The sequence below is a fragment of the Pongo pygmaeus genome, chromosome 11 (assembly GCF_028885625.2).
Source record: "Pongo pygmaeus isolate AG05252 chromosome 11, NHGRI_mPonPyg2-v2.0_pri, whole genome shotgun sequence".
Taxonomy (NCBI): Eukaryota; Metazoa; Chordata; class Mammalia; order Primates; family Hominidae; genus Pongo; species Pongo pygmaeus.
In genome coordinates, this window is record NC_072384.2 from 133,662,910 (window position 1) to 133,674,935 (window position 12,026).

The window sequence follows — 12,026 nt, forward strand, 5'->3', positions numbered from 1 at the left end:
TTATATTTGGTTTATATATGTTAAACCATTTTGCATGATTACAATGAACTATTCTTGATACAATACTTTTTTATTGTACTCTGAAACTTATTTAGGATTTTTATATATGTATTCGTAGTTGAGGTTGATTTACCTGATTTTGGTTATGTTATGGTTTTAAGAGTCATGTATATTTTACAAAATATTCTGGAGGCATTTATGTAGCATAATTATTATCTGATTTTTGAAATACTTTAAAAAATGTTGGTAAAGTCACTTCTTCTCAGTGCCATTTGTAGAGATAATTCTTTAATATTTACTTCAATTTATTCTTTAGTGTTGAATTGGTCTTGTTTTCTATTTCCTCCCATGTCACTTCTGTTAAGTTATATGTAATTTTCAGAGAACAATCTATTTGTTGAGATTTTCAAAATTTCTGGCAAACAATCGTGAATAGTTTTGTATAACTGTAAGGTTTCTCTTTTATTGTGGCCATCTTCATTTTCTCATTTCTAACTGTTTGTGGTGCCCAGGATCCTGGCAGGAAATAGATGGCATGTTCAACAGGAGTGATAAAGACAGGAATGGCAAGGCAGCCAGTGGCTGGCACCTTCAGGATCCATTCCCACCCCTGACCTGAAGAGGCAGGGGCCAGAGCTGTGTCACCAGAACCTGGCAGGGCTGAAGCTAGGAGACTCCAGAGGTGGAGCTCTGTCCCCGCAGATCTGCAGCAGGCAAGGTGGGGTCAGTGGAACAAATCAGCCCATCCCCTCTCCACTCACCCTGCTGGTGCCTCCCTTCAGCCAAACCTAGGTAAAGCAGCCCCTGGAGATTTGCTGTCTGCACAGGGCAGGTGGAAAAGGGCAGAAAGTGGGTCTCGCTGGGGGAGGGGAGGCAGGGGGAGGCTGTCCAGCTCACTTGCATTTGTTTCTTTCCTTTATTCTGTTTGTCACAGGTTTGCCCATTTAATCTCCTACTTTTCAAGTGACAGGCTCTTAGGTTGGTTAATCTCTTCTGTTTTTTTGTTTTTATATTCTAAAAAATGATCTCTGGACCGGACACAGTGGCTCACGCCTGTAATCCCAGCACTTTGGGAGGCTGAAGCAGGCAGATCACCTGAGGTCAGGAGTTCAAGACCACCCTGGCCAACATGGTGAAACCCCGTCTCTACTAAAAGTACAAACATTAGCCAAGCATGGTGGCGGGCGCCTGTAATCCCAGCTACTCAGGAGGCTGAGGCAGGAGAATAGCTTGAACCTGGGAGGCAGAGGTTGCAGTGAGCCGAGATGGAGCCATTGCACTCCAGCCTGGGTGACAAGAGCGAAACTCAATCTCAAAAAAAAAAAATCTCTGTCTTTTCAGGAAGCCCTGTTGCATCTGTAGAACTGAGATCAGCTTCTGTATTTCTCTTCTTCCATCTCTTTGTTAAATCTTTGTCTTTTCCTCTAGTACCACTTTCCTGAGTGTGTCTTTTTCCTCGTTCACTTTCTCCAATCCATAGCTGCTATTTCCTGCCTCTGTCGTGTGTTAAATTCTGACTCTAAACGTCCCGGCTCTTCCCTAACGGTCAGTTTCCTTTATCTCAGTTTGCTCAATTTTCACAATCAATTCCTCCAATTTCTGATGTGCAGTGGTCTCTCGAATCTTCCTGAGTTCACAAATCAGACTTGTCCAGAATTTATTTTTATCAGGGATTCTATTTAAGATGGAAGTAACTCCTTGGAGTCCTTAGGAAAATGCCCTTTTCTGGGTGGTGACATGCTTTCATAGGTCAGGTGATTTTTCTTTTCTGACAAAGAACTGTCAAGAACAATTGGATCAGATTTGTTCAGAGATGGGAGTGGGTTAAAACGACTGGCACTGGGTGGGAGATGCCAATTCAAGATCCAGCCGGTGGTAGGGCCAGAGATGAGGGTGTGGTGAGACACACAGAGGATGGGCTCCCTCCAGGGGCGGAGAGGGGGCGCCTCATACCTGGGTCTTGGCTTTGAGTAGCTGTCAGACGAGGAATAGCCCACTGGACCCTCAAGCTGTTGTGGGGGTGCTCAGCCAGCTCCCAATAATACTTGGCCAGCCTCACCCCCATCTCTCACCTCCTGGCCAGCTGAGCCACCTGTTAATGTTTTCTCCCTTCTGGAGGGGTCCAGGTTAGCACGAAATGGCCTCTTTTCATTCATCAACTTTAGCTTTCTCTCTGGCTGCGATTCTTCAAGGTTTGGAGTGGCGAATGGTGAACAGCTTGTTTCCCAAGGTTGCCACACATTTTCTTGTCCTTCTACATTGGTGCAAATGGTTTTTTGTGGGTTTTTTTTAACGCAGGGTTTCCAGCCCTCGTTCTCCTACCCCATCTTGTCCAGAAATCTGCAGAAACAAAACAAGTCTTAAGAAAATGCAAAAACACAGACAAAAACATTAGAAATTAGAAATGATATGTAACAAGAGTCACAAAAGGATTTAAAAGCAATTACAGGAGCAGATCAGCAAAGCGAGATAGGAACACAAAGAGGTTCTTGAATCTTATAGTTGGATTCTCTGTCTCTCTGTGGGTCTGTCCATGGTGAAGATGTTCCTGGGTCTGGCTGTCAGTGTTCATTTGGCTAGGAATGGCCATACAGAAATGCTAAGATTTATCTGAAAGAATCAAACACGATGATGTTTCTTCCTACTTCCACGGGCTTGTCCTCCCATATTAGAGTAGAACTTCTCGTACCACATCAGGGTTGACCTGGTCTAGGAATGCCCTTCTGCTGAGAGGCAACGTCCTGCCTCTTCTTTGCCTCCACACTCAGCACAGGGTGAGCACCTGTCATCACCCAGCACCTGTGGGAGTCACATGGGAAATTTGCTGTAAGCCCCGCTTCATTTGGGAATGGAACAAATCTCATTTGTTAGCAGAAGGAAGTACTGTTGGGCCCAGTGCTATCCTAACCCAGATCTCCAATGGGAATAATCCTGATCTGATTACTCTGAAAGGCCACCCAGTCACTGGGAGTAATCTCAGCTGAGAGCCAGTGTTAGCGTAACAAGGTGTTACCAAATCACCACAAAGAGCTGGGGAAGGGCTGGGCAGGACCCACTGCCCCCAAAGAGCAGTGAGCATGTTTTCCAGGTTATGTTCCAGGGCAGCAATTGCCAAACACTATTTAGTTGTAGAATCTTTGCTTTAAACATTTTGTATGTAAGATATTGTGTGTGTATGTGCATGTGTATGTGCATGTGTACATACACATATGCATGCATGCATGTTACATGTATACACATGTATGCATATGTTGTGTGTGCACATGTATGTGTTTGTGTATATAAGACCAGAGTGAAGTACAAACTGCTGGTGGGGTGACAGGCCAAGTGAGCACCCTCCTCCACCGCTTGGCAGAGCCCCCACACCCATGGAATACGGTTTGGTACTACTGCTCGCCCGATGACTTGTGTGTGGCGGGGCTTTTGGGGTGTGTGTGGGGTGGTGCTGTATGTTTTCCCTTGAAGGTTGAAACTGATTCAGCCCTGGGGGTCAGAATGTCCAGCCCTGTGCATTGGCTATGCAGGGTCATTAACATCTGCTGAGATGTTACTGTCTAAGGGGGAAGTATCTTCTTCCTATTATACTAGCTTTTGAATTCTGATCTGTTTTGGTAACATGGAGCTGTTTCTTTGTTTCAATGTTTCTAGAACATCTTTGAAAAAGCCATAAAGGTTTGTCTGCCACACTTGATTGAACCAGAAAGTCTTTCCTGTTCTGTGCGCCTGCCTCTGACTCTCCCTTCGTGACTATGTTCTTTCTCTCTGTCTACAGGCTGATGTTCTTCCTCTCTGTCTACAGGCTGATGTTTGCGCTGGCTGGAGCTCTTCCACAAGTCAGCTGCCCTCAGCCAAATAAGAGGCTGTCCTCACCCCTCACCTCATTTGCATACCTACAGGAGGAAGTGCCAAGGGAAGAGAGCATTGAAAAATAAGAGCACAGCAGAGTTGAGCTATCTCCACATTTGTCTGGCAGGCTCTGCAAAGGGGACTGAGGCCAGTGGTTCTCTGTGTCCCAGAGGTGTCCCCGGGAGATGTAGTGTCACTGGACTAGAGATTCATCCTTGCTGTCTCTGATGCAAGATGATTGTATCAATTCAGGCTCTGGAGGTAGGACAGGGAGCAGAAGGATGGGGACTAAAGCCACGGAAGAAAGACAGAAAAATCACCTTTTCTATGTGAAGTGAAGAGACACGTGGAAGTGAAATTACTCAAAATTCTTTTGAAGTACCCATGATGCAAAAGCCATAAAATAAACTATTGTAAAATTAGCCACATAAAATTGTAAAACATCTACGCAGCTTTAAAAAAAACCTGTTAAAAATAACTCCAAGATATATTGTAGCATATATCAGAGTCTTATTCATAACTAAGCAAAAAATGATACCAAAATAAGCGAGTCAAAGACACAGAAGGGAATTCACAGAAAAAGAAATACAGATAACTAAACATGAGAACATGCTGAAGGACTTTTCTCATAAAAAAAGGCAAATTAAAGCAAGTTATCATTCTCACCTCTCAGATCTGCAAAGATTAAAAGGTCTGATAACAGCCAGTTGGCAGGGTGTGGGGAAATAGACACATTCATATCCGGTTAGTAGGAGAAAAAAAGGCCACGACTTCATTGGAAGACAGTTGGTAGTCTCTATCAAAATAGCAAATCTCCAGGTCATTTAGCCAGCTGTCACCTTCTAGTGATTTATCTACAATCACTAATAAACGTCAACACGTGTACAGCACATGGTGAAACATGATGAAAATAGTAATAAACCATCTCTCACTTGGCTTGAGAAGACCTCTACGATCTTTTTTGGTGAAAAAAACAAATTTCAGAAAACGGTATATATAGTATGATATTATTGGCATCTAAAAAAATATGCATATATAATCTTGTGGGTATGTTTAAAATTTCTGAACTTAGTTGCAAACAGGAATAGGAAATCTAAGAAGAGGGGCTCATGGGAGTGGGGAAGGAGATGTTTATTTTTTATTTTATATCTTTCTGTATGGTTTTCATTTTTTAAAGTTAGTCTATATTTTTAAAAATCTAGTTAAACAGGGTCAGGTGCAGTGGCTCATGCCTGTAATCCCAGCACTTTGGGAGGCCGAGGTGGGTGGATCACCTGAGGTCAGGAGTCAAGACCAGCCTGACCCATATGAAGAAACCCCATCTCTACTAAAAATACAAAATTAGCTGGGTGTGGTGGCACATGCCTGTAATCTCAGCTACTTGGGAGGCTGAGGCAGGAGAACTGCTTGAATCCGGGAGGCAGAGTTTGCGGTGAGCCAAGATTGCGCGCCATTGTACTCCAGCCTGGGCAACAAGAGCAAAACTCCATCTCAAAAAAAAAAAAAAAAAAAAAAAAAGAAACCCCATCTCTACTAAAAATACAAAAATTAGCCAAGTGTGATGGCAGGAGTTTGTAATCCCAGTTACTTGAGAGGCTGAGGCAGGAGAACTGCTTGAACCTGGGAGGCAGAGGTTGCAGTGAGTCGAGATCGTGCCACTGCACTCCAGCCTGAGTGACAGAGTGAGACTCCGTCCCCAAAAAAAAAAAAAAAATCTAGTTAAACAATAACATATCGATAACATATGTAAATGCTCAGTGGAGTGCCTGTACCTGAGGGGGTGAGTGTGTGGAGCTTCTACACTGAAGTACTGGCTTAATTACAGAGGCTGGTCCTGTCTACAGGGCTCTACGGGCCAGGCAAGCCTTCCAGGCTCATGAGAATCTTAAGTAGCAAAATGGGGCAAGATTATGGTGGGTGGGAACAGACCGGCAGCTTTAAGTAAGAGCGTAAGATCCAAATAGCTTTCCCTCGATCTCCTGACAGCCTGCTGGCCTCAGCAGCCGACGGATTCCATGGGTGTTAGCTGCTGCCAGGGTTTCAGCAGGCTGAGGACCACCCCAGTGTGCCCCTCTCCCAAGGTGCTAGCACTTGACAGCTCCCTTTTCCTCTCACAAGTTTTAGGAAAGTAAAAAGTACCGTCTCCTCCTCACATTAGGGATGACTGTGCCAAAGGAAGGTAGAGCTTCTAGAAAGAGAAGAGAATCTGGGATTCCTAGGACTTTCTTGTTAGAAACAACCCCAAGACTTGCTCTCCAGCTGCTGGGGCAAATCCAGGTCTTGGCAGGGCTGGTGGCCAACCCCTGGGAGATAATCCACGGGGCATAGTGTCCAAGAGGATGAAGCCATTTGGGGGTGGCAGGGAGCTCAACGGGAACGAGGTGCTGAGTAATCCCTGCCTCTGCCAGGTGGCCCCTCTGTGGCTGTGCCTGGCTTTCCATTCACCATAGGCCACTCTGCTCAGGCCCACTGGAGTTGTGTTTCTTCTTCAAACACCCCCTCTTTTTTGTTGTTTTTTTGTTTTGTTTTGTTTTGAGACAGAGTCTCACTCTGTCGCCAGGCTGGGGTGCAGTGGCATGTTCTCGGCTCACTGCAACCTCTGCCTCCTGGGTTCAAGTGATCCTTCTGCCTCAGCCTCCCAAGTAGCTGGGACTACAGGCGCGTGCCACCACGTCCAGCTAATTTTTGTATTTTTAGTAGAGATGGGATTTCACCGTGTTGGCCAGGATGGTCTCAATCTCTTGACCTTGTGATCCACCCATCTCAGCCTCCCAAAGTGCTGGGATTACAGGCGTGAGCCACCGTGCCTGGCCTGCAAAAACCCCCTCTTGCTCCATCTTCTTGGCAGCCGAGAGATTAAGAAAGCCCCTCCACGTGGCAGACTCCTTTAGATCAGACCCTGTAGCTGCCGGGTCCTCATCTAAACGACCCCCCCTCCCATCTTTTCCTGGTGGTGGGAAGCAGAAGCAGTGGGTGAATAAGAGTGCCTCAGCCCATGATTGCTGGACGTCAGGACTCACCTCCATCTTAAGAGAATGGTCAGCTCCTAAATTCAGAGACTTTGTGTCCAGATTCCTCAAGCTGTGTCAGGAAGTCTTGTCTTTTCAGTTAAGAGGAAACCGGGTTTTCCTGCATGGGTTCTAATAACGTCTTTGATCTATTTCAGGTATCGGAATTGTGTTTACACTTACAGAATCCTGCCCAATGAAGATGATAAATTCACTGTTCAGGTGAGTCCGTTATAAACCTAGAAACCCGAACCTGACTTCAGCCGATACTGGCAGAGAACGGGTGTAAACGATGAGGAAGAAAGCGCACATGCAGGTAGCCGGACGTGAAGGCCTGGCTGAGCCTGGCTTCCTCCCAGGCGTCCGTGGGGTGGCTTAGCTGGTAAACCGTGGCCCTCCAAGTGACCCTGCTCTGTGACATGACGGAGTTGCATGCCACAGGCTATTTGTGGCCCATGGGTATAAAGAGGAAACGAAGGTGAAGCAGACTGTCCAGAGATGAAGGGAAAGGAGGGGCTGTGGCTTGGCCGACTGTTGTCTTCAGTCTCTCAAAGGGGAGAGAGGAAGTGGCTCAGGAGGGAGAGAAGGGAGGTGAACTTACAGGAGAACAGACCGTGTTTTCTGAGGGGCTGCGAGACTAGCACAAAACAGTGCCTTTCCATTTGTAGAACTCTGTTCTGTCCAAGGCTGGTGCTCACGGCATCTGATTTCACCAAGCAAAGTCAAAATGTGCAAAACTTGCAGTTCATTTTTTTATATTTTTTATTTTTGAGACAGAGTTTCACTCTTGTCACCCAGGCTGGAGTGCAGTGGCACGATCTCGGTTCCCTGCAACCTCCACCTCCCGGGTTCAAGTGATTCCCCTGCCTCAGTCTCCCGAGTAGCTGGGATTACAGGCGCCCGCCACCATGCGCAGCTGATTTTTGTATTTTTGGTAGAGATAGGGTTTCTCCGTGTTGGCCAGGCTGGTCTTAAACTCCTGACCTCGAATGATCTGCCCACCTTGGCCTCCCAAAGTTCTGGGATTACAGGCGTGAGCCACGCTGCCTGGCTGCAGTTAAATTTGAAAGGAAAAATCAGCTGCACCCATCCAAGCCCAGCAAGGCCACCCTAAGTACGGTTTACTAAAGGCTTTGTCTCGCCACAAAATGTGACAACTGAGTGTGTGGAAGCCAGGAGAGCTATTGTTATCTGGCTGCATGAAGAGCACATGGAGGTGGCAAGAAGGAAGGAGACAAAGTTTCCTCATCCCGTGTGTGTGTGTGTGTGTGTGTGTGTGTGTGTGTGTGTGAGAGAGAGAGAGAGAGAGAGAGAGATGCTCAGTTCTCAGGGACTAGAGTAAGAGGCACAGCAGTGCATCCACGTCCCAAGCAGAGTAGCCGGGGTCGACAAAGGTTTGGACATCATGTCATGGAAGAGCAATGATGGCGTTGGAGGAGTTTGGTCGAAAAGAAAGTGGAAGTGGGAGGGGAGAGGCAGGGTACACTCTTCAGTTTCAAAGCTTGAAGGGAATGATTCATTTTGTGCGAACTAGGATGCAGTAGTAGACAGGGAGCTGGACTCAAGGTGTGGGGAGACCACAGGCAGGTCCCTGGGGGCAAAAGTCCTCCAGAAGTTGTCAAGAGGGAGAGTGTGGTGAGCAGAACGCCCCTCAGGAAGACAGCTTATGAGGATGAAAGGAATTGCTTCGAGGAGCGACGTGGTTGAGAGAGACCCAAGGGGCATGTGTGATGCAGCCCGGTCCAGGGGCTGTTTGCTGCAAGGCCTCCTTAGGAGATGCGAGTTTAGGCTCAAGCAGAACCACTCCCCACGTAGTTAGGCTGGCTTTGCTGCTGGCTGCCTCATCCTCCTGCCCCTGCGTCCACTGCAGCCTCTAAGGCACATCTGCTGAAGGCTTTCCACTGGCCTAGGGCGCCCGCAGGTTTGGCCTGGTTCTTAGCAGTCACCAGGAGCAGATGTTGGCACACCTAGTACAAGAACGTCCTTTCCAGTGCTTGGCAGCTATTTGCCATGGGAATGTCTGTCTCTGACATGGGCTCTTCACCATGTGTGGGATGTGACCAGTGGAGGGGAGCCCTGTCTAGGGCAGGCAGTTGGCCTCAATGACCTCTACCACTTTTTTCAAGTCTAGGAGGCCATGAGCTGTTCTGGCAGAGTTGGCATCTGTGATAGGTGGTTTGCTGAGAGGAGTCGGCAAACTCTCTTAAGTTAAAAGTTGGTCGATGCTTTTGATCTTTTTTCCCTTTGTGGTTTCTTCTCTTCCTTCAAAGTGAAGAAAACTTTAAGTATGACTGGAAAAGACATGACTCTGTGGCTTCTAGTAGAGTCGGCACCCGCCGCCTGTAAATGTGTAGACTGCGTCTCCGGTTTGCCCCCTCTGTCACCATCATACTCTTGCTACTGTGACGTCTTGTGACCCTGGGAACTGCTGATGAAATCTGGGGCCTCATCAGGCTACTGGGTGGTGGTGGGGGGGGGGGGGTGCAGGGAACAGAAACTCGCCTTGGCTGACTCTGTAAGGGGTAAAGGGTGGGCGGCCTTTGTGGAGATGTGCAGGGCCAGGAAGGAGAAGGCCGCCCTAGGGCCTTGGAACTAGAAGAGCATGGGGTCTGCACGCGGCTTCTCCCGTGGATCAGCTCTTCTCTGTGGGGCCGCTCTTCCCAGCCAGCAGCCTTCCTTCTCAGTCCCCCGTCCTAAGAGGGAGTCTGATGGCTCAGCCTCCATAGCTTTCTCCACATGAGCCACTCAGGGGCTGCCAGTCTGTGTATGAATCGGCTGTCTTGGAGCAGGTGCCCCCCTCTGCCTCTCGGAGATGGGGACAGAGTAATGGGTGCAGCGTGGCTCCTCAAGGTCTCCGCTCAGCCAGGGCAGTGGGCGGGCAGCTTTCATAGAAGATGGGCAGCCCTGCTGGACATATCTTCTCCTGACCCCAGCACTAGGTCTGTGACCTCCTCTGCAGTTGACGGTACAGGGAGCTGTGGGCCTAAGGTGGTCTGAAGAGGTTTCTCTTCAAGGTGAATAAAGGGGAATTCTCATAGGATTCTCCTAGGTGAACTCACCTATGAAAATCTACCTCCAAGAGTAAATGACAGCAGATGTCTACTGAGGACCAAGTGCACACTCACGCCCAATTAAGCAGACTCAGAGCCCTTCGGGGAAGCTTTAGCAGTTATTGATCTCTGCCTATTTTAACTCAAGTTCCTCTTTTCATGTTGAGGCAAAACCTCACAGTCTTTTCTGAGCTTAGCCACAGTTTCTAAATAACTCATTCCTGACACCTGAGCCTGTTCAGTGCCACCAGAATACGAGGCTCCCCAACATAAGAATCTGGCCTGAAACTTTGCCAAGTGAAGCACCGAAAGGCTTTCATTGTTTCTTAGTTTAGTAACTTTAGCTCTTTTCCCGGGGACTACTGTTCTCTTGTCAACACCAAAGATATCTTCGTTCTTTGCAGAACAACTTCATGGAGTTGGCCCGCGTGTCATAGCCCGTGACAGCCCCGTATCAATCAGGGAGAGGAGCTACCTCACCTGGGGGATTATTTTCTCTCACTCCATCTTTCACAGACTTAAAAAAAAATCTGAGATGGAAGGGCAGGATGCACACTGTAACTTCATCCAACCCCCTCGTTCTAAATATGAGTGTTGCTGAGAACTGCGGAAGTTGGAACTCACAGCCAGGCCTCCTGGCCTCCCCGGCTAAGCTTTCTTCCTTCCAGCCCAGAAGGTGTTTCCAAGCCTGGCTGGAGTCCCCTGGGGAAGGATGAGCCCAGGACTCTGCTCAGAGGGACAGAGAGACAGGGCAATGTGGCCTCTCAGAGAGCTTGGCATCTTGTCCTTCACACGGTTGTAGATAATATTTGATCCCAGGTGGCATGTCCTTTGTGGTAAATCAGTGAGGTGCCCCTAGAATGAAAGCAGACTCCATTCCCGGCTGGGATCTGCGTTCAAGTCCAATTTGGTCGGCGATGTGGCCTTGGGCAAGGACTGCCAAGAAACTGCTGGAAAGTAGAGATCACACACATACCTCCCAGCACAAGGCAGCTGCTGGGGAGGAGGGTGGAGACAGCAGGGAGCTGGAGGTGCTTTAGAGGATTCTAGGCAGTGCAGTGCTGGGAGTGGTGGGGAAGGAGGGGTAAATTTTGGAACTCCATCTCCCTCAGCTCTGCTCTTTGGGCTATGGACTTTGTGTCTTCAGGGACCTGAGTAGGCTCTGGAACTGTTAAGCAGTTGTTCAACAGCTGCTGTGCCACTCAAACCCTGAGAACCTTCTGGACTCAGCTTGCACTGCTTGTCCTGGTTGGGGGAGGGTTGGGGGCAGTGCTCTGAGCCCTGTGTGAGGCCAGACGAAGGCAGGATGGCTCAGCCCCGCAGGCCTGACTGTCCTACACCAAGAGAGCCGGTGTCTTGTAAAGCCAAAACTCCTTTCTTGACTTGGAAAGGGAAGTGACTCTCCCCTAAGAGAAGCGGTGCCCATCTCGAGCTGCTCGCTGCAGACTGAGCTGGGAGGCTGCTGCTGCCTTGGAAATGGCCCCTCTCTGGGAGAGTAAGGAAGAGTCTGAGGCCCTGCAAGCCACCCTCATGGGCCAGCTCCAGAGTGGCCAGGGAGGCCTGGAGCGGCCTCAGATGTGTCACATAAATGGCTGTCTCAAACCTAGGGCCACAGTTGAAGCAAAAGAGGCCCTTCGGCTCCACCCTACAACCTTTTGGCCCTTGCGTCCTTTCTGACATCCTTCCCACCAAGAGGAATAAAGCAGAAAATTAGAACTACCCATAATCCCCTATCACATCAATGTTCTCTGTGAACTTCCTGTCTTTTCTTGAGGTTGAGATTGTATCTAGGATATTGATTGTTTCAGTCAAGATGGGAGCACCCCCAGATGTTTTTCTGTTTTGTTTTGTTTTGTTTTTGAGACAGGGTCTTGTTCTGGAGACCAGGCTGGAGTGCAGTGGCGCGATCTCGGCTTACCGCAACCTCTGCTCCCAGGCTCAAGCAATTCTCCCATCTCAGCCTCAAGAGTAGCTGAGATTACAGGTGTGCACCACTATGCCCAGCTAAATTTTGTATTTTTCTGTGGAGACAGGGTTTCACTATGTTGCCCAGGCTGATCTCAAACGCCTGGGCTCAAGTGATCCACCCGCCTCAGCCTCCCAAAGTGTTGGGATTACAGGC

General features: G+C 48.3%; 1 protein-coding gene across 2 annotated transcripts in view; it reads left to right on the plus strand.

Annotated features, from left to right (window-relative positions):
• Positions 1-12,026, plus strand: part of INPP5D (inositol polyphosphate-5-phosphatase D) — a 149,259-nt gene that overhangs the window by 12,216 nt on the left and 125,017 nt on the right. For both annotated transcript variants that reach the window (XM_054477564.2, XM_054477565.2), the window contains exon 2: positions 7,013-7,076. In XM_054477564.2, coding sequence (XP_054333539.1) covers positions 7,013-7,076 — 64 coding nt within the window. The remainder of the gene's footprint in view (positions 1-7,012; positions 7,077-12,026) is intronic.